Consider the following 22,576-nt stretch of genomic DNA (forward strand, 5'->3'; position numbering starts at 1 on the left):
GTTGGGATATCTGGATGGCAATGACGGGTTGGACCAAAGGGTCTGTTTCTGTGCTGTACATCCCTATGACTCTACGGGAACCATCACAACATTTAAAAAGCATTTAGGTGTACACTTTATTTGCCACAGCATACAAGACTACAAGCCAACTGCGAGGAGATGGGGCTAAGGTATATGTATGCCTGGTGACTGGTGTGGACACGAAGGGCTGGAGCTGTCTTTCCATTCTATATGACTCCAAGTGTTGATAAATGGTGCAGACAATGATGGGATGAATGGTCCCTTTCAATTACTGTAACACTCTACGACTGTGTGCTTAACGACTGACACAGGCATGATGGGCCAGATGGACTCTTTCTGTGCTGTAACACTCTGTGTCTCTGTGTGCTTGATAATTGGCATGGGCATTATGGGCAAAAGGTCCCTTTCCATACTGTAATACCACATGCCTCTGTGCGCTTGATGACCAGCACAGTCACGATGGGCTGAAGAGCCTCCTTTTGTGCTGGAATATTGACTCTGCGTGGTTGATGACTGCTGTGGAGGCGATGGGCTGAATGGCCTCTTTTTGGGCTGTAATACCATTTGTCAAGAAAAGGTGGCGCCACTGTCATCCCGCCTGCGCAGTAGGTGCCGATGATGCGAGTGGGTGGAGCGATCGGTGCGGGTAATCACGTGTGTCCAGCGTGGCAGCTGATTGGTGAAGAGGAGCAGACGGCAGCTATGCCGTAGTGCGCAGGCGCGGCGTTTGCCCCGCCCCCACCCCCGGCGGTTGGGGTCGAATCCAGAGGGGAGCGGCGGGACATTGAGAAGATGGAGTACAACGGATTTAGACAGCGTAAGTTACGTACGTGGCTTCAGTTTCTCTATAAATTCGTTGTTCACGCGACGGCGGAGGCAGCAACGAAAGATTTTATTTTCCCCATTTGCGGAAAATCAGCATTAGGAAAGAGATGTAGTAACTGCTGCTCACCCCCCACAGTGAGGGAGGAATGGGTGATCCCACAGACACCCCCCGCGCTGAGGGAGGAATGGGTGATCCCACAGACACCCCCCGCGCTGAGGGAGGAATGGGTGATCCCACAGACACCCCCACACTGAGGGAGGAATGGGTGATCCCATAGACCACCCCCCCACACACACACGGAGGAATGGGTGATTCCCATAGATATCCCCCCACACTGAGGGAGGAATGGGTGATTCCCATAGATATCCCCCCACACTGAGGGAGGAATGGGTGATTCCCATAGATATCCCCCCACACTGAGGGAGGAATGGGTGATTCCCATAGACACCCCCCACACTGAGGGAGGAATGGGTGATTCCCATAGACACCCCCCACACTGAGGGAGGAATGGGTGATTCCCATAGTTTTCCCCCCACACTGAGGGAGGAATGGGTGATTCCCATAGATATCCCCCCACACTGAGGGAGGAATGGGTGATTCCCATAGACACCCCCCACACTGAGGGAGGAATGGGTGATTCCCATAGACACCCCCCCCCACGCAGGGAGGAATAAGGGATCCCACAGACACCCCCCACGCACAGGGAGGAATGGGGGATCCCACAGACACCCCCCACACACAGGGAGGAATAAGGGATCCCACAGACACCCCCCACGCACAGGGAGGAATGGGGGATCCCACAGACACCCCCCACACACAGGGAGGAATAAGGGATCCCACAGACACCCCCCACGCACAGGGAGGAATGGGGGATCCCACAGACACCCCCCACACACAGGGAGGAATAAGGGATCCCACAGACACCCCCCACGCACAGGGAGGAATGGGGGATCCCACAGACACCCCCCACACACAGGGAGGAATAAGGGATCCCACAGACACCCCCCACGCACAGGGAGGAATGGGGGATCCCACAGACACCCCCCACACACAGGGAGGAATAAGGGATCCCACAGACACCCCCCACGCACAGGGAGGAATGGGGGATCCCACAGACACCCCCCACGCACAGGGAGGAATGGGGGATCCCACAGACACCCCCCACACACCTCTACATCTGGATGGGGGGAGGGGAGGGGATGGTGGTGGTGTGGAATGGGTGATCCCAGAGATATGCCTCTCTGGGAACAGACTGCAGACTGAGAATTGAGATTTCCCACATACACCACCAAAGCTGATGGAGGTTGGAGAAAGTGAGAACGCGATAGTCCAGCAACTTTTCCATCACAGAGGGTGGTTTGTACGTGGAATGAACTGCCAGAGGAAATGATAGGTGCAGGTACAGATACAATATTTAAAAGTCATTTGGACAGGTACACGGAAGGGAAATGTTTAGAAGGATGTGGTCCAAATGCAGGCAAGTTTAATTTTAATTCGGGAAACTTGGTCAGCATGGACGAGTTGAACCAACCGGCCTGTTTCCGTGCTGTATGACTCTCTGACTCAATCTCCGACAGGTCTATGGGTTGGGGAGGTGGTGTTGCAGAACAGAGTACCTTGGTGCAAATTTTCCGAGACTCTGGGTGAAGTTGGATGTGCTGGATCCCCAGATTGATGGTGAAAATAGGATTGGATAACATTAATTAGACTCTGAACTGGCTGACAAACATGCCAAAAACTGACAAAGCAATTAATAAGGATGGAAAATTAGTGAAAATCAACACAAATACAATACTATGTGACTGTATCACTTCATAAAGGGATTGATGAGAATGAAAAAGTAGCCCTTGGACAAAAAAGCAACTGACATTCCTTCACTGCTGCTCAGTCAAAACCCGGGAACTCCCTCCCTATCAGTTTTCAGTGTCCCTATACCACATGGATGCAATATCTCAAGAAGGGTCTTGCTATCGCTATCTTTAAGACTAATTAACAGGGAGGTGGGGGTGAGAAAATCTTGTGGTCATTTGATCAAGCTCAGGATGTTGATGAGGAATTTAATTTTGTCCTGAGTATTAAATTGTACTGCTTACCTGCAACAAGGCCAACTTATTCTGTTGCGCTCAATTCCAGCTGCCAAAATGAGAACAAGGGGACAGATGCACACTACGGGAGACCCCAGTCACCTCTTTGAAGATACCAGTGGGAATCTGGACGCTCCGGGACCAGGATATGAGCACACCGGTGCAAGCTATGGCCATTCCAGGCAGGGCATCCTCAGCGACCCCATGATGTCTAACCTGGCAATGGCATACGGCAGCAGTTTGGCAAGTCAGGGGAAAAACATCGTCGGTCAAAATGTAAGCATTACGGGTTGGCAGGTCAAAATGAAATATTCTCCACACAACATAGGGGTCTTCCTCTTTACTGAACATGCTGAATACTGTACATGTCAACATGTCATTGTGGGGCGGCTCAGTGGATAGTACTGCTTCCTCACAGTGCCAGGGACCCAGATTTAATTCCCACCCTCGGGTGACTGTCTGTGAGGAGTTTGCACATTTTCCCCATGTCTGTGTGGGTTTCCTCCGAGTGCTCTGGTTTCCTCCCACAATCCAAAGATGTGCTGGTTAGGTGAATTGGCCGTGCTAAATTGACTATAGTGTTCAGGGATGTGTAGGTTAGGTGCATTAGTCAGGGGTAAATGTAGAGTAATAGGGTAGAGGAATGGGTTTGGGTGGGATACCTTTAGGGGGTCGGTGTGGCTCTACAGAGCCTGTTTCCACACTGTAGGGATTCTTTGATTCTATGATTACATGGTCCTGTGCTGATAACTGACCTCAAGAACAGACCCTACACCCTGTTTGTTGTTGCTTAACTTGGTCATGCCTTCAACTTATGATATTGCATACACAGCTACTAAAATGTCCCAGCCGACTTCACAACTATCAAACAAGATTGTATATCAAGCTATAATAGATATTATAGTGACCAAATGCTTGATTAGAGATTTGTGGAGGGTCTGAGGAAGGGTCACTCGACCTGATTTTTCTCCACAGATGCTGCCAGACCTGCTAGCTTTCCAGCAATTTCTGTTTTTGTTTGTGTTTAATTAGAGAGATGTTAAACAGCATCATGAATACCGAGAGAGGAATTGAGACACAGGCAGGTTTAGGCAGGGAATTCCAGAGCCCAGGACCAAGTTAGTTACATACACAGTCACTGGAAATCAGGTATATGCAAGAACACAGAATTAGAGGCCTACAGTGCTCTTGGAGTGTTTGGCAAGGGACAGTGCAACAATAGGGATGGGTGAAACCATGAAAGGATTTGAAGGCTAGACTGAGGATTTTAAGATGAGCTATTCCCAGACTAGTTGCTAGTGCAGCCTCGGCAAGCACAGAGTGACTGATGAATGGGACAGTATAAGTTGGAATGTAGGCAGCAGTGCTTTAGATGAGTTAAAGTTTATACGTTGGGTTTAGTTCCACTTCTGAAAATGTGTTGCTGGAAAAGCGCAGCAGGTCAGGCAGCATCCAGGGAACAGGAGAATCGACGTTTCGGGCATAAGCCCTTCTTAGTTCCACTTCTATCTAGTAAATTCCAGTGATGCTGTGAGTGGATGCGTGTAATTGAATTCCACTTCTGTGTAGACTGCCAACTTTTTTTTAAAATCTGGTGAACCTGAGGAAGGGTGAGGGAGAATGAGAGGGAACCATTTGTGCTACAGTTTAAATGGAAACAGAGATGTTTCAGGATTAACCATTTTTCCATGTTAACGTAAAAGAAATGACTTGCCATTGAGGATTATACTTGAAATCAAAAGTGACTGGTTTAAAATTGACATTCTGACAACTGCAGAGACAAAGGGTTTATGTGTTAATAGGCCAGACAATGACAGTATTTATTGGAAGTTAGATAGCCAGTCTATAGGGAGTTATGTCCTTATCTTGAGATAGTAAGTTCGTAGATTTGTTTCAAGATGCTTCAGGATTGGCCTCAGTCATTTTAAGAACAACAGGAAATCCTTTCTTGAGATTTCACAACTACACAGCTGCTTTTATTGAGAAGGCGACTGGAAAAGAATGGAAAAGGTGAGAAGCTAGAAGTGGTGAATAAAATATCCGGGGTGGAACCCATTAGATACGCTCCAACAGTGCATCCGTGATAAAATACTATAGTAATATCCTCTGTCAGTAGGAATGCTCCTGTCATTCAGGTAGTAATGCTTAAAATATAGCTCGATGAGATTACAGCTCTGAGGCCAGTACTGTCTAGTTTTTATTATCCCTCTGGAATCCGTCCAGGTACAGTGAACTGCAAGAGAGTAACCATCTAACAGAGGGAGGTTACACCCATGGGAGACCCCAATATGAGCTACCTAGCATGTTCCATGTCACATCACACCTTGCCACTTACTCACTGGGATATTAAGCTCTTGGTCTGGAAGACGACGTAACTATTTGGTGTCCCACAGTACAGGGCGAGATCTGATACCTTAGATCCTGGAGCCTCATTTGCTCTGATCTTTGTCCAGAAATCACTAGGCTCAAGATCCCAGTTGAGGTATCATTTTAAAGAGGCAATGTGTTCCATTCCTCAGTTGGTAGTATTGTACAGTTTGATTAAAAGGTTTTAATATCATTATCACCTTTCATTCTAGATTTTGCAAATAAACCCCTTGTATGGTTCTGATAACCACGTAGAGCAGGGTGATTGAATCATTTTTATTGACTCCTGCAGATTGACCGATTTATTCCTGTGAGCAAATTGAAATATTATTTTGCTGTGGACACCATTTATGTGGGGAAGAAGCTGGGACTCCTCATCTTTCCCTACATGCACCAGGTAAGAGAAGGTGGCCTTTTGCTGGTGATTCAGCTTAAAGGGCATTCATGGGGAAAGCAATACTCCAGAAAGTTGCACAAGTGACGCCATGTCCCACAAGTAAATTAAAGGTTAAAAGATAAGTCATACCTTGAAGCTCACCAGATCATCCCATGGCGATGGGGATTCCTAAATCTTGACCGAGGAGGAGTGAGGGTTTGTGATGTTGGATTTATCACTGTGATTTGTGTGAGATGCTGTGAACAGGTTCATGAGCCTGAACATTTCTCAGATACAGACCTGTAGTACAATCTAGCCTCGTCCCTGAAGAGACATTCTTCTAATATGTGTCCTTCACCCACTCCCCCCATGTTACTTCATCTTGCCGAATTGCTTTGTTAAATGAGATATCCAGGGGCATTCGGCAACAGGAAAATCCAAGTTTCCGCCAGCGCTGCGTCTTATTTCAGGTGGCAGGCGCTCGATAGCCTGGGTAGTAAGTGGTCGACAGTGATGTACCTGAACTACAGCAGGGACATCTGAAGAAAGAGAATTTCAGCCTTGCTGCTGTACCATGGAAGGATAGGCATGTGAATGTTCCTCAGTATCACCACATTCTTGGATCTGGCTCTCGTTTGTGTTGAGGGAGTATTCTTGGTGGTGTTCTTTGTACTTGTAAGGCCTACCCTAGGTTAGCCATAGTGGGGGGGCTGGAGATACCAGTTTGGGAAGTGGACAGAAGACAAGCTAGAAGATCGTCAATTTCCCAACAGAGAAATTTGCAGGAGCAAAGAAAGACTGAATTATTTTGAAGCATGAGGAGACGATACAGTCTCTCGAGCCTTTTCCACTGTTTGGGATGGTTGACCTGCAATCTAACTCCATATACCCATCTTTGCCCCTTATCCTTTAACATTGATAGATAATGAAAATCTATCAATTGTAGTTTTAAAATTAACGATTGATCCATCATCCACTGCTGTTTGCAGAGGAGAGTTCCAAGTACCACTCTGCACATTTAGAAGGGTTTCCAAATTGTGCTTCTGAAAGGTCTGGTTCACGTTTCTTTTAGAGAAATAGTTTCTCCAAATATACTCCATCTGTTCCCCTTAATATCTCGGATACTTTTGAAATCTTAACTTTCTAAATTCCAAATTATACTTTGTATAATCTCTCCTCATAAAATAGTCCTTGGAGTTCAACTAACATTCTGGGAAATCTACGCAGCTCTCCAAAACCAATGCATCCTACTGAAGGTGTACTGTCCGGAATGTTCTCCATACAGACATATTTAAAAATAATGATCTCGGAGCAATGCGAGTAGGCTGGACATCAGTGTATCTCTTCCTGCAGTGACATAGAGGAGGCTTTTCCTGTTCAGCTTACAGCGGTTATGCAATGAGTGCTATCTAACAGATTGATGATTAAGCTCTTTGTTGACAGAATTGGGAAGTGCGATACCAGCAGGACAGTCCTGTGGCCCCTCGGGTTGAAGTGAATGCTCCTGATTTGTATATTCCAGGTAGGGTTACCTCTATGATAATCAGTGCTATCAGTAGTATTAATTGTCACCGTGACGGACAAACCTACTACTGTGGATTTTACCTATAGTCTTTGTGAATCACTTCCAGATGGTGGACACATTTATTACCTCCTGACCAGTATAAGTTAAGACTACAATAGTGTGAAGCTGCCTTTGCTTTGACCTGTAGACTTTACAACATTATCAGCAAAGTTTCCTGAGATTTCAACTTCAGGTCAAGTTATAAACAAGCTTTGGAGTTACAGCTCCTTGTGGGCTGGACACCCTCTGATATTTTCATGTCTGGCAATATGTCTGCATTAGTTAACTATGTACAATATTGTAACCAATCTCAGTCATCCCACCTAACCCCTTGTGTAGTTTCCAATGGGAGCCATGGAAGGTAACCAGGAGCCTTGGTTGCTTCATTGTCTCACACTGAGTTTTAATATTTCCATTATAAGATAGGCATGAAATCCATTAACATGCCACAAACCAGAAATAGAAAGTGGGTCCTTTTTAATCAGGTCAGCTCTGACAGCATATGTGACAGAACATTTCAAGCAGAGATGGTGGTAGTGTCACTGGACCTGTAATCCAGAAGATCACAGTGAAGCTCTGGCGCTGTAGGTTCAAATCCAACTATATTAGCTGGTAAAATGTACGTTTACATTAAATCCAATTAACAAATCTAAAATGTGAAGTTAGGCTGATTGTAGGTGATTATTATGTTGCCAAACAAGATCATTAAATATTGTTGCTGAACTTGCAATAATGATGTTAATTCTGTACAGGATTGCTATGCTATTCTGTTATGGCCATTTCTCTCTCTCTCTCCAGCAATGGCGTTCATCACATATTTATTGGTAGCTGGGTTTGCTCTTGGAACTCAAAGCAGGTGAGAACTCTTTTGTTGGAATATTCACATGATCACTCAATGCTTCACCTGCTTTCCATTCTAACCAGGAGTATTAGTGGGTATGTTTCACTAGATTGGCCTTTGTGATTCAATATAATTTGTCTTTAATTTTTTTGAATCAGGAAAAAGAACATTGGCACTGAAACAGAATTTGCTTGCCATAGGTCATCACAAAGTGCTTTTGAATCAATTACAGGTCTTCAGGAGTACCTTTAATGTAGAGAATGCAGCAGCTAATATATGCACAGCAAGCCCCCACAACAAGTCAGAGATAACCCATTTCTCGGTGTTGTTAGTTGAGGATGATATGTTTGTCTAGTCACAAGGGGAACCCCCCTCAAAAAAAAACTACATAGGTTATTTTGTGTCCAGCTGAGAGGGCAGTTTAGGTCTTGGTTCCATGGATCATCCTAAAAACAGTACCTTCAACACTACAGAACTCTATCGGTACTGCACTGGAACATCAGCTTGAATTCACACGGATGACAGTAGCCAAAGACAAAAGGTCTGAAGCTTTTTGGACAAGAAATTATATGCATATTGTAACACACAAAGTGGTAAAAAAAAATTCAATGCAAGGGGTCAGAGATCATGGTGTTTGTTTGTGCTCTGTGGTGATATGCGCATGCCTCTAGCTGGGTGGAATTGTACAAAAACGGTGAGGTGAATGTAGTTAGACTTATTTCTGAACTCTAGACCTAACAGCCACCTGAACTAGCCAGAATTCTGACTTGACAGCATATTATCAAGGAACCGAATACAAACTTTACAAAACTTCAGTGGTAGGGTAGGGAAGGGATTGGGAAGAAGAGAGGGGTCGAGAAGAAAGCAGGTGTGGGAGGAGAGGACAATATTTTTGAGTTGATTTTGGTACCTTTTAAAAATAGTGACCCCTGACTCTGAAATCCTTCATTCTTGGACATCCTGATTTTCACCAGGGCCTTTTAAGAATGCCAGCATGGCTTATCTGGCCAGCACCATTGTGGAGACAGACATAGCCTATGCCTATGCAGTTTTAATGGTGACGGGCCAGGTATTTAAAGGCTAGTGGTGTTATGGACAAGGCCAGACCACTCAAAACATTCTTAAGCAGACAGCCCAGACCATAACTTTGCAACTTGTTTCAGTAAGTCTACAGTGAAAATTACCCGAGGTTGAGTACTAGATTTTAAAACAGACAAAGGTTTATTCACAAAAGTACACAATGAAACACAAAGAACAGAATAAAGAACCCCCCCCCCAGAACTCAATCTATCCAAACTAAACTTAATTATGCTGTTGTGAATATACAAAACAGTCCCAATAAACAAATTCCCTTTAAAACCCAGTATAAATGAAACACATGCTTACAGGTTGAAGTTGAAGGGCAGAAAGAGAATGAGTTCCACACAGCTCCTTGTTGAACTTCCAACCAGTTCACGACTGAACTAAAACTGCTCAGCTCAGCTAGAGAGCTGACCACTCCCTTTTCTTTATACAGGTCAGTTCGAAAACATGACGACTTTGGTCTGAAATCTCATCTGTTTACAAATAAACGAAAGGCCTCTCAAAAGACTTTTCATCTCTGTACCAAACCAGACTGTTCAGAATCCGGCCCAGTTTATTACCCCTCTGAGAAAAATCAAGGACAGAGTCTCCTTGAGTCAAGGAACAGCTTTTAGAAAAAAAAGGGGACTAACTTTGTGACAGTGGTTTGTAACCCAGCAGAGATGTCCTGAACCAAAAGCTGCCTGAAGGAACATTCTGGAAGTTCAGAAGGTCCTCTTCATGTCCCCCATGTGAAGCTATAGCGCTTACATGCCCACTTATCCAATATAACTGCAAAGCAGCAGTGAACCTTCGGGGATAGTTGGATTAAGAAAGTGCTGGCAAAACTCAGGACTGGCTGCATCTGTGGAGGGAGAAATAGAGTTAACGTTTCAAGTCCAACACATTTCTTCTTTGGAATTTCCCCCCAACGTCAGCAATGAAAATCTCACTTCTCGATCTGGCACTTCCCAAGATGGGTGGATGAAGCTGGACCATTTTCCAGCTGTGGTTACCTGTCCCAAGAAACTGCACATTGAATAAAGCAAACAGTTTAAAAGACTTACTGGGTGTCAGAAGCACGTATCCTCTCTTTTTCTCACCCCTCTCTCTTCCCCCCCCCCCCCCCCTTCTCTCTCTCTCTTTTTCTCACTCTCTATCTCACACATACACCCCTTACTCTTGAGGATTTTATTTTATAGTTACCTCTGGGACATGAGTGTCCTGGCTGGCCATATTTTAGTGCCAACCCTAGTTGCCCTTGACAAGGTAGTGATGAGCTACCTCCTTGAACTTCTGTAGGCCACATGCTATAAGTGGCAGTGGCCGACATCCAGCCTCAATAGAGCAGGTGGAGAATAAGGAATTTCTCAGGGCCCTGTCTTAGCAGTTTGTGGGGGGCAGAGAGAGAGCAATAGATGCCATTCCTCAAGCAGCCATGAATAAGTTGGAGGAGCAGCTTTTGATTTTTCTGACTGATCCTCCAGTCAGAGTTGTGCACTGAGTTCCTGCTGTCACTGAATACAGACCTGTAATTCTTATAAAATGGAGCTAGGAAGATTGGAATAGTTATTTAAAATGGTGTATTTGCAAGACCCAAATGGCAGAGGTCTTTCATCTGTGTTGTTGTCTCAGGACTTGGTTATGAGAACTGTTACCCACTTGAGTCAGAGCTGGGGAACTTTTTTTTTCAAGCTTCAAGCATTTCTTCAATTTGTCATTCTTTATTGTGCTTATTTATTTATGTTCATCCTTCCACTCTCAAATAATATATGCTAAAGAGCCCAGGGCAAGCATGTTCCAGTTTAATACGTCTCACTGGAGGGAGGAATCTTGTTGGGCGGTAATTCCGTTTGAGTGGCTGTGATTAACCAAGAGTTCAAGCTTATGTTGTTAGTGTCTAACTTAGGGACATCACAACAAATAGCCATGGCAACTATATTGAAAGATTGTTCCTCGTTGTCTTCCTTTTAAACAAAATATTGTGATAGTGAGCCCAGGATAGAAATATCCTACTGTGGTTTCCAGGTGCAGTAGATGCTTGCTTACACCCACCATTCACTAACTTCCCTTCCTGCAGGTTCTCTCCAGAGGTTTTGGGGATGCAGGCCAGCTCAGCATTAATCTGGTTGATCATTGAGGTGCTTGCTATCCTGCTCAGCCTCTACCTGGTCACGGTGAATACAGACCTCACTACTATTGACCTCATTGCCTTTGCTGGGTACAAGTATGTCGGGTGAGTCTGTGATGTTATTTTGATTTGGTTTGTTATTATCACGTATACCTAGTACAGTGCCAAGTTTTATGTGCAGTACAGGCAGATCATACCATTCAAAACTCGTAGGGTGATGGAGATGAGTGCGTTTGAGGGCATCTATGTTATCACGTTTAAGTGGTTTTGCAGTCATATGTAAAATGTGACTTCTTCCCCACAGGATGATCACTGGAGTCGTGGCTGGGCTGATTTTTGGAAGAACAGGATATTACATCGCTTTGGGCTGGTGCTGCTTATCAATTGTGGTATTCATGGTGGGTTTTGTTATTTAACTTTTTCCCTGTTCACTTTATAACTAATTAACGTTTGCATTGAGAGATGATGGTGTTAACGACATTGGACTAGTAATCCAGAGGCTCTAGGGACAACCTTTCAAACCTCAACCTGGCAGCTCGTGGAATTTCAATTTGATTAATAAATACATAGTTTTTTTGAAGTTAGTTCTCGAGGTGGTTCATTTGGGAGAGAATATCTACCATCCTTACCCTGTCGTCCTGTGACACCAAACCCACATCAGTATGGTTGACCTTAACTGACCTAGCAAGCAACATAATTTAGGAGCAGTTATTGTTGGGCCTTGTCAGTAATGCCTACATCCAATGAAAAAATAGAATAAGAACAAGTAAGGAACATAAAAATCAAAGGACAAGTAGGCCATTTGGCATTTAAAGCTTGTTTTACTATTAAAAAGGAAAATTGCAGACCTGTTTGTGTTTCAAATTCCAAATTTCTGTGTACTTTGTTAACCTTGAGTCTGTTGCCTAAAATTAATCTATCTCCACCTTAAAAATATTCAATGACAACCCTGCACCCCGCCCCCACAAACTTCCTTCTGAGCCAGAATGTTCCAAGATCTCTGGGAGAAAATAAAACCCCTCGTGTCTGTCCTAAAAGGGTGACCCCTGACTTTAAAATGTGTTTCCTAGATCTGATTTTTAAAAAGCCCATTTCACCATGTCCTACCTTGAGGTACTGACTCTTTTGTTGTTACTATTCCAGAGAGCTAACACACTCCCAGGGTACAATTCCAGGGATCCCTACTACCTGTGGGTTACAGAACCCCTTCTGTGAATGCTTCCTGCCATCTGACCAGTTTTTGGCATGCAGTTAATAAGGATATTGAACTGTGAAGGTCCATTCAACTGATTCTGACTTTATCTGACAACACTGCCTAACCCATGGGCACTGAGGCTAACTAGTTAACTGTTGCCACCTTGGCACTGACCTTCCTGATGTGGGCTGTACAAAATAATTGGACAGTGCATATGGCATCTGTGGATCCTTGACTTTTAAATACGTTTTTCAGATTCGAACATTGAGACTGAAGATTCTGTCTGAAGCTGCAGCTGAAGGAGTTCTGGTGCGAGGCACGAGGAATCAGCTACGCATGTACCTAACTATGGCAATTGCCGCAGTGCAGCCTATATTCATGTACTGGCTGACATTTCACTTGGTCAGATAGGGAAGCCTAACAACCTCTTTGATCCCTGGAAATTAAGGTTTAGGAGGTGGGGGTTTGTTACATCTCCAATCCCCCATTGCTGGGCTGAGTGGGGGAATTGTGGGAGGGAGGGGATTGGGGTGGGTGTTTTGGGAGTGAGTGCAAGACAGATATATTGCCCGAGATTCAGGCATGAGTTGGCCGTCTCCCACGGTGACAATGGAGAATGGAATCCAACTTAAATGGCAGGATTGTAAAACCACCTCCACAACTGGGAGAATGGCAATGGAGATGTGCCCATCAACCAGAGGGGCAGGTGGATAGAGGGCAGGGCATAACTTTCCCCAAGAGCAAAAGAGGGACACGCAGGACGGGTCCATCTAACTGAAGTGGTTGGGGGTGCTGGGTCATGGCTTCTCCCTGTGCAGATATTGAGCTGTTTCCCGCTGAGCTGCCTGTATAATCTGTAAACATCAGTCCATTGGTTGTTCTGTCCGTCCCAGATAATGACTCTGATCGGAAGCACAAACTGGACATTGCTGTTGTGGGGACTTTGTATGGTTTGCATGGAAATTTTTTAAATATCTATTTATAAATGCAAGGCAAATAAAATATCGAAAATATAATATCTTGTGTAAGTTGTTGGGTTTTTATTTGCTTCTACTGAAAAAAGGAAAAATAACTGCTACTCTTGACCAGGGATCTGTAGTATCCTAGAGTTCCACAAGACAGTTGGAGACCAACAGTGGCTTCCTGTCTCCACTATGCAGCAACTTAAAAGCGTTCTCATGCTGATCCTAGAACATGTCACCTTTCAGGGCCGAACTACAGACTATCACCCGGAACAGGAACTCTGAGGTCACCAACCACAGCTCTGCACAGGGCTTGAATCAAAAACCGCTGGTTGCTCCAAATTTCTTGAAGGTGAACAATTAAATCTGAGCCCATCTTATCAGGCAGTATATTTGAAATCCTAACCATTGAACAAAATGTTTTCGATATTCAAAATTGTTTTTCTCTCTGGAGTGAAATTAGGAAACAGTTCAAAACAAAGGGTGAAAGAAATTCAGAAATCTCTTCTGCACTGATTATTAAAACAGGCTCATGGATAAATGTCAGGATTGATTCTTGATCTGTGCTCAGTTCACGACTTGCAATGGAGTCCTGGCCTAAGTGTGAGCAATTATGGTTTCTGTTCTTCAGTTTATCACTTCTTGACTCCTACCAAGTGCTAACACGGAAACAGGTACATTTCAACAGGGGAGTACCTCATTCCACTCACTATTTTTCATTTGTAATTTCACTTAAATAGTGCATATCATATGACTGACCAAGGAGGAATTTACAGTCCCACTCAATCCTCAAGTCTCTACATCTACATTTTCCAACTGGTAGGGGTGTTGATATTGTGGCAGAAGTCAAAACCGTCCCGTTCAGACATGTTTGAACATGTTTGCAAGCAGGTGGAACTTGAACACAAGTTTTCTGGCTCAAAGTTAGGGACACTACATACCATTTCTAAAGAAAGTTGATAAAATGTTAAGTATTATTCATACATCACCAGCTGATGTACATTATTATCTCTGATGTGATCCTAGGGCTGTGCAGCTAAAATAGCTCAGTTGGGAGAGCATTTGACTGAAAATCTGAGCCTTCATGGTATAGTGGTATGTCCTTACCCCTGAACTGGGAGGGCTGAGTTCAAGACTCACCCTTTCCATGGTATTACAATGACATGCATAGTAATAACATCTCTGAATAGGTTGATTAGAAAATAGCATTGACTGAGGATCTAAAGATCCCTGACTCAGTATTGGTTTTCGGCAATAATTGTGCTAACAGTCTAGCACTAATTTGGCAATTGCCTTCAGTTAACAATGTGAGGAGTTTCAGTTCCTATAGAACCTATGGGTGCAGTGGCCGTGTCCATATCTCTTAAGCCAAAAGGCCCAGGTTCAAGTATTGTGTTGTAACATCTCTGAACAGAGTGATAAGATAATATCTGAAGAACACATCCTGACCAGAATTTTGAGGGGGCTCTTGTGGCATAACGGTAATGTCCATATTGCTGAGTTAGGGGGACTGAGTTCAGGTTCTATTGGCTCCAGAGGTGTATAATAACAGCTCCGAACAGATTGATTAGAAAATATGTCAAAAGCAAAAAAAAAGTAGTTCATGAATTCCTTCCAAAGCCTGTGAACTTTTAATGACTCCCATTCCAAAACTTTAACAACCTCTTAGCTGCATAGTTATACTGAATTACTAGTTCAGAGTGTTCTACCCCAGAAAGCTCATATGGCAAATAATACTGGCATTAATCTTATTCATACTCTTCTGTCCGTGTGACAGACAAGTGAAACACTTGAAACGTGTAGCCAAGGTTGCTGGAAATGGAGAGTTTGAGTTAGAAAGAGAGGCTGGAACCACAGCAGCGCAGGAGGTTGAGAGGTGACGTATAGAGGTTTATAAAATAATGAGGGGTATAGATAAGGTGAATGGCAGATGTATTTTCCCTGGGGTGGGGGATTTCAGGACTAGGCAGCCTACATTTAAAGTGAGAGGAGAATGATTTTAAAAAAGACATGAGGGGCAATTCATTTACACAGACAGCAATTCATGTATGAAATGAACTGCCAGAGGAAGTGGTGGATGCAGGTACAATTAGTGTTTTGAAGGCATTTAGATAAGTGCATGAATAAGAAATGTTTGGAGGGATATGGGCCAAGGGCAGGGAGGTGGGACTACGTTAGTTTGGGATTATGGTCAGTATGGACTAGTTGGACCGAAGAGTCACACAGTATGGAAACAGACTTAATGATTTGCAGAGAATGAGGGTAAACCAGGAGAAACCTTGTTGCCTTATTACATTTTATTTGCACAATTGGCTCTGAGCTTGTTCAAAGGCACCTGTGGCATGCTGCACCTGAATAGTTTGAAATGTGAAATAATTGGCACAAATCTCTTTGCAACCAACACTCTGTTGCATGTTCTTCCAAGTAGGAGTTAAATGTATAACCTAATGGAACATAGCCAGTTAAATCAGCAGTGATTCGCCAGCTCCACTTGCATAATCAAGGCTGGCAGATCCTCTAATGCAAAACTGAGCACTTTGCAGGAGCAAGCAAACGAACTGATTATCCTTATATATAATCATTGCAAGATATTAAGCTTTATGAGAAAGCACCTTAAGATACCCCGACTTCTTGAATGGTACTATTTAACTAAAATCTCTTTTACGAAGTCAATGCCAGCACTAGCTTTTGTTTTGTGCCTGGGACAATGGTTGCAAGAGTATCACCACCCCACACAATCCTGACTCCACTCCACCATCAGGGATAACGTAGACTGTCCCATCACACACTCGCTTTGGGCTAAACTCTCTCAGCTGCACATTACTGTTATGCACTCTGTCGTACGGCCACAGCTGATACTTCAGACTCTTCCCTTGCTTGGCCACTAGGTAAATCTCAACAACAGTGTCCTCAGAGTAATTAGCTCCAGACACATTCTCACGTCGATAAAACAGCCCAGGAATATCAGGATCTGCTTCATGCAAGTCTTCTGATAGTTCACACTTCAATCCCAGCAATGCTCCTGTACAATGAACACAAGCAATACGTAAGCTGCTAAACAGCCAATAAGCATGAAGCAACCTGTTTGCATAAATATTTTGTGTGTCCCCATCATGGTCAAAAAGTCCCAAAACTATATTTTGACACTTCTTGAGCTAGATACAACCAAGTTCAACCATCTATCAAACTGTAAACCAACCAAACAACAATTAAATGGATTAATCTTCGGGCCTCTATAGGTCACCTCTACACAAGAAGCTGATCATTGTTTTTAATGCAACAGGCTAGTTTTGCTAAGAAATCTTGCAACAGGATATGGTAAAATAGTGTCTATGTTACTTTACTATTAAAGTGTAGCCTAGACCAGAGAAATGAGTTCAAATCTCACCACAGCAGCTTGAGAATTTGAATTAAATTTAGAAAACAAAAAAAACCTGGGAATTAAAACCCTAATTTGGTTCATTAATTCCTTCCATAAGCTACTGCTTTTATCAACGGCTGATCCCATTCTAGAATTTTAACAATCTCTTAGCTGCACAGTTGTATCAAATTACTAGTCTAGAGTGTTCTATCCCAGAAAGCCAGTTTGGTGAATGATAATCCTGGTGTCAATCTTTGCTCTGTCTTAATTCTAGGGTGAAATACTACATGCATGTATCTTCTAACTCAACCCTGTAGACAAGTGAAACCCCAATTAATGCCTACCATCTGCTTACATTTAATACACGATTATCACAGAGCAACTGTGGATAGGCCTTAAATGCCAAACTTGCCTGCTCACAATGCCCACAACCAAAGAGTTATTTTAATTTTAAAACATTGCTTAAAACTCCAGGAGATCTGCTAAAGATATTAAATATCTTAATACATCCCTCGGAGTTCAATATGTGAACCTTCTATTTCAGCTTTAGTTAAAATTTCATTTAGTGTTCAACTCTCACCTGAAATCACTGCCCAGTGAGCTTTATGCCCTTTGCACAGGCAGGGCTCATGGTTGAAGTCTTCATCGTACCTTCCTATAGTTAAGGATTTGCCCCAATTAATTGTCAACCAGGTATGAGAGATTTTTTTTAGATTATCTACAGTGTGGAAACAGGCCCTCCGACCCAACAAGTCGACACCGACCCTCCGAAGAGCAACCCACCTCCCTACATTCACCCCTGACTAATGCACCTAACACTACGGGCAATTTAGCATAGGCAATTCACCTAAACTGCACATCTTTGGACTGTGGGAGGAAACCGGAGCACCGAGAGGAAATCCACGCAGACACGGGGAGAATGTGTAAACTCCATACAGACAGTTGCCCGAGGCAAGAATTGAACCCGGGTCCCTGGCACTGTGAGACAACAGTGCTAACCACTGAGCCACCGTGCCGCCCCTCTAATATGCTGCCAGGCTGGCTGAGGCCAACATTGGCATATGAAGTGCTGCCTTGGGCAACTTAGCACAGATCAATAATTTAACTTTGCGTCTTATGGCATATCTGACTGTACAATTGAGTTTTCCTATTAAAGCATTAGGGGAGTTGACAAGTGTGGGACAGAATTATACAGGTCAGGATGGTTCTAGGATCCATCCCCAATCTGTTCTGTTCCAGCTCAAACACTATTACCATTTTTATAAATGGCCTTGATGCCTGGGTGTAGGAGAAGAAATGTCAATCAGGGTTCCTTTTATTGACCCTTGCCCACTGAACTCTAGGTTTATTAAGGTTGGAATCAGCTAGGAGTCCTAGCTCTGATCACCATCAAATCACCCCTGGGTAAGGGACAGAGGGTATATCAGCCAGAGTTCCAGCTCCTGACCACTATCCAATAATTCCTATGTCAGAGGAAGAGTAAATCATGCAGAGTTCCAATGCCTGTTCACTGTCCAGCCTAGGAAAGTGCACAGCTGGAGGTCACAGGTAAGGCTGGGTCTAGAAAAATCAAACATGCATAATACATGTAAAATGGATATTGGGCGGGATTTGGGAGAACAGCCAGTGCCTAGAACTATTTTCAGCCCATCAGCTTCCTTAGAAATGAATGCTTGGACCAGGAGCAGGTTTCTCTTATCCAGGTAGCCCTGCAACCCTGCACATACATCTAACCAAAGGTCACTGATTTGCAGCCTGAGCCTGTACAGGAAGTGACTATCTTGAATATCAATGTAATTAGTTGTTGTAAGGATACGGTACTAATACAGGATAACCAGCAAGGAGGTGCTGCATTATTCTGGCTTTATTAGTTCCCATTAAGCCATCATTGAGTAGTTCACCATGACAATGGAAAACTTCCTTGGCCAGTTTCACCATGTTCGCACCTGGAATCAGATAAACAAAAATAACGTGTACAGGTATTTATTTATTGCACAACATTGCAAAACAATTTACAGACAATTAAATATTTTCAAAATTTAGTCCAGGTTGTAATACAGGAAACTTGATAGCTAACTTGAATACAGCAAGGCCCACAGCATCAATACATGATAGTTTGTTTCAGTGATAATGGTTGAGGAGTGAGCAATGTCCAGGATAATGGGTAACACTCGCGATCTCTTCACGTTATTAATGCCTTGGAGTTTTTTTTACATCTGCCAGAGACAGTAGTCAGGTCGTTGCCCTGAAGGCTCTCTGGCAGTGTAGCATTCCCTTCATTCTGCACCAATTTTGTGCTTAAAACTCTGGAACAGAACTTGAACTCACATCCTTCTGACTCAAGCAGGGGTATTATCCATTGAGCCATGACTGACCCTCAAAAGTGAGAGGACCGAAACAGGCTGCAGAGAAGGGAAGAGAACACAGACCAACAGGAGGCACAAAGTCAGCAGATATCTCACTATTGTACGTTACAAGATACCTGAAAACATCTCTCCTTGAACAGTGTAACCTTTGGCCTTCGCAGAGTCCACTATCTCATTCAGACCCTGCACTTCGCACAGATTCAGCAAATGTCCAGCCATCCACAGAGCCACCAGTCCACACCTGAAGCACAAGAAAATACAAGGAGCAGTGGTGATTGAGAAAGTGATCGCGGTTTACAGGCAGGAGAAAGGTCCACAGCACAGAGTGCAATCTCACATGCAGGCATGAGATGAGTGGTCTGTCAACCTGCTTTGGGAATTTGCTGAAGGTTGAATATTGGCTAGGACACAGGGGAAAGTGCCCACACTTGGCAGATTATGGGAGGCAGCATTTATAGGTGAGGGAAAAACAGGAAAACAGCCAGTGTTCTCTTGAAAGGTCATTGAACAGAAACATTAAATCCGTTCCGCCAGAGGTGATGTCTGACATTGCCAACATCTTCTATTTGTGACAGTATGCACCGATGTAGAGAAACCAGAATTAGATACTTACTGTGGACCATCCTGGATCAGCGAGGGGATGTATTTATTAATAAGGAGCCATTTCAAATCTTTACTGAAACTGGAAAAATAAGAAAATCAGAAAAAATTCTCAGCCATTGGAGAAGAATCCATCACTTGGTAGCAGGCTTGGGCTCTGATGTTAAACTGCAATAGAACATAGGCTGCACTGTTAACCTATAGTAACACATAGAGGATACATTGCTTTGTCTGTAATGGCGCAGTAACTTGGCCAAGTTATTAGCCTCACATTGTATAGACGGTGTTACAACCAAGTTTGGAGGGATGGAACAATATCTCTTTAGTCCCGCTTCCCCACTGGTCATAATGAATTTTAAATTTAACCAGGGTGGTGATGTGGCAATTCATTAGGCTTTACATTGTATTTAGCTTAGTGCTAGAAACAATTCAGCCAGCTTCTTTAGTTAACAAGTAATGTCTAGTTCATTACAAATAAAACATTTTTAAAGACATAGATGTAAATATCAAATGTGATTAAGACAGATCCCGTGGATTTCTCAACAATGACCTACCACTCCCCCCACGACGTTGGTCACTAAGTCTCATTAAAATTTCAAAAGCTGTTACGACTGTTCACATTTGAAGAAATGGCTTTCAAAGTACATCAAAAGCTGGTCCATCATGCACTGCCTCAAAGCTGCTCATTTTCTGGTGGCTCACCGTCTGTTCGAAGGGTGACACTCCCCTGCATTCTGGAAACTGCGTTCTAACATTGTCACAGGTGGCTATGTAGATAGCTAGTTTCATTAAGCTAGTGCTGCCCTGGATTTTATTTCCCTGAGCTCTAAAACTGGTCAATCGTACAAAGTATTACTTGTGGGTTTCCATAACCTTGTTTCTGACTGTATTGAAATATTAATGTCACATAAGCCCTGGACTTCCCTGAAACCCAAACTCCAACATGTAGCTGTACCAACAATCTCCTAGAACTTCTTCCTGAGTTCTGACCACATCTGTGCTTGACTTCTCAGAGATGTTCTCAAGAAGCCATACTACACTTGAAATGTTAATCGTTTCTGTCTACAGATCATGGAAGCTCTACAGTGTGGAAGTAGGCCGTTCGGCCAATTGAGACCACACCAACCCTCCAAAGAGCATCCCACCCAGACCCTCCTTAATCCCTGTAACTCTGCATTTCCCATGGCTAATCCACCCGACCTACACATCTGGACACTATGGGCAATTTACCATGGCCAAACCACCTAAGTTGCACATCTCTGGACTGTGGGAGGTGACTGGAACCACCCGGCGGAAACCCATGGAGACATAGTCAGAACATGCAAACTCCACACAGACCTGAGGCCAGAATCGAATCCGGGTCTCTGGTGCTTTGAGGCAGTACTGCTAACCACTGAGTCACTCATATGCTGCCAGAACTGCTGGCTTTCTCACAGCACTTCCTGTGTTTGTTTCGAATTTTCAGCATCTGCAGTATTTTGCTTTTACTTAAATAACCGTGACCAACTTGGCTCGTATTTTCTAGGATTACATACCTGTCGAGTCTGCTCTGGACCAGCATCTTAACCTCCTCCCGCTCTCCAGCTACTGGTAATCGGTCTTGAGCAAGAATCTGATATAATTTCTTTCCGGATGGTTCAGAAGGAGGGGGCAGCAAGGATGGAGGGAGGGGAGGAGGAGGAGGAGGAGAGACTGACAAATACTTTGCACCATCAGATGTGTCACTAATGAGATTTTGCTCTGTTTCTTGTACCATTTCAAGGTGAAGGAGGTTGGACATGGCAGAAGCTCGTTTCTGACAGTCCACTATTTAATTTTCAGCTTTGACTTGATAAATTGGAGCATCTGTTTTCACAAGTTGCCTCAGTGATCTGTACATCAAGAGTCAGAGACACTCTTATGGTATTTGCCTTGGGAAAAAAAAATCAGTATTCACTTATCATTCCAGAAAATATTAGTCTTGCATATTTAATGGGGGAGCTATGGTAGGGACAGAGGTGGGGTGAGTAGTGGAGGATTTGGGAAAGACACAGTCGGGAGCAATGAAGATGTGTTGAGGGAAACGTGGAGGATGGACACAGAATAACTGTGCGTAACAGTCAGCTATTTAAGAAAATCTATGTAAGCTCCATCAGGAAATCACAGACCAGTTACTATCTGCTGTCAATACCAGTTACTATCTGCTGTCAATAGTTTGTTTGAGCCCACAAATTCAAAATGACTGAGCATCAGAGAGAGCCAGCGCAGATTTGTAAAGAGTTGGGTAGCAGGGAATGGTGCTAGTTGTGGCAAGATCTGAATTTGCAGAAAAAAAATGACATGGAAGAGTGTGTACAGAGTATTTGGGGTCTGAGTCAGTTGAGGCAGACCTGTATGGGATATGGGGTAGTTTGGCGATGAAGTAATTAGGGAATGGGATGGTTGGGTGGAGAAATAGTAGTTAGGCAAGGGGTTGATTAGGGTGGATTAGAAAATGAGATGATTGAGGGATGGGAGATCTGTATGGGATATGGGGTAGTTTGGCGATGAAGTAATTAGGGAATGGGATGGTTGGGTGGAGAAATAGTAGTTAGGCAAGGGGTTGATTAGGGTGGATTAGAAAATGAGATGATTGAGGGATGGGGTAGTATGCGGAGGTGTTAGGGATGTTTGGGGTTGTATAACTGGGTAGAGTGGAGTGGTTGGGGTATTGTGATGAGATGGCATAGTTGGGGGTAAGGTGAGGTTTTTGGTGTGGGATTGGTTTTGTGCAGTTTGGGGAGGAGGAAATTGATGGATGGGACAGTTGGGTAAGATGGTGTTTGGGGTGGGATTGGAGTT

At 43.8% G+C, this 22,576-nt stretch overlaps 2 protein-coding genes across 3 annotated transcripts; one reads left to right on the top strand and one right to left on the bottom strand.

Annotated features, from left to right (window-relative positions):
* Positions 1 to 711: 711 nt before the first annotated feature.
* Positions 712 to 13,483, top strand: yif1b (Yip1 interacting factor homolog B (S. cerevisiae)). 2 transcript variants are annotated; one of them, XM_043680910.1, is made up of 8 exons: positions 712 to 847; positions 2,981 to 3,207; positions 5,591 to 5,695; positions 7,118 to 7,196; positions 8,037 to 8,094; positions 11,222 to 11,377; positions 11,577 to 11,670; positions 12,723 to 13,483. In XM_043680910.1, the coding sequence occupies exons 1-8, from the start codon at positions 814 to 816 to the stop codon at positions 12,876 to 12,878; spliced, it is 909 nt and encodes a 302-aa protein (XP_043536845.1). In that variant the 5' UTR covers positions 712 to 813; the 3' UTR covers positions 12,879 to 13,483. The 2 variants fall into 2 exon arrangements, with proteins under 2 accessions (XP_043536845.1, XP_043536846.1); XM_043680911.1 differs by having other exon boundaries at positions 712 to 838.
* Positions 13,484 to 14,501: 1,018 nt separating this feature from the next.
* On the bottom strand, positions 14,502 to 22,241 carry c41h19orf54 (chromosome 41 C19orf54 homolog). The gene is made up of 6 exons (XM_043680909.1): positions 21,292 to 22,241; positions 19,770 to 19,838; positions 19,273 to 19,397; positions 18,607 to 18,736; positions 17,371 to 17,441; positions 14,502 to 16,451 (listed from the first exon to the last, which is right to left on the bottom strand). Exons 1-6 carry the CDS (start codon positions 21,534 to 21,536, stop codon positions 16,111 to 16,113), a joined length of 981 nt encoding a protein of 326 aa, XP_043536844.1. The 5' UTR covers positions 21,537 to 22,241; the 3' UTR covers positions 14,502 to 16,110.
* Positions 22,242 to 22,576: the final 335 nt, after the last annotated feature.

Source organism: Chiloscyllium plagiosum, chromosome 41, assembly GCF_004010195.1.
Source record: "Chiloscyllium plagiosum isolate BGI_BamShark_2017 chromosome 41, ASM401019v2, whole genome shotgun sequence".
NCBI lineage: Eukaryota > Metazoa > Chordata > Chondrichthyes > Orectolobiformes > Hemiscylliidae > Chiloscyllium > Chiloscyllium plagiosum.

What these genes read in the sequence shown, in the direction of transcription:
- yif1b (XM_043680910.1), top strand. Translation starts at nt 814, where the DNA reads ATGGAGTACAACGGATTTAGACAGCGTAAGTTAC. An exon ending in GCTGGGTACAAGTATGTCGG is followed by an intron (nt 11,378 to 11,576) that starts GTGAGTCTGTGA and finishes TCTTCCCCACAG; the next exon opens with GATGATCACTGGAGTCGTGG. An exon ending in TATCAATTGTGGTATTCATG is followed by an intron (nt 11,671 to 12,722) that starts GTGGGTTTTGTT and finishes TACGTTTTTCAG; the next exon opens with ATTCGAACATTGAGACTGAA.
- c41h19orf54 (XM_043680909.1), bottom strand. Translation starts at nt 21,536, where the DNA reads ATGTCCAACCTCCTTCACCTTGAAATGGTACAAGAAACAGAGCAAAAT. An exon ending in CTGATCCAGGATGGTCCACA is followed by an intron (nt 19,398 to 19,769) that starts GTAAGTATCTAA and finishes CTTGTGCTTCAG; the next exon opens with GTGTGGACTGGTGGCTCTGT. An exon ending in TCAAGGAGAGATGTTTTCAG is followed by an intron (nt 18,737 to 19,272) that starts GTATCTTGTAAC and finishes ATCTGATTCCAG; the next exon opens with GTGCGAACATGGTGAAACTG.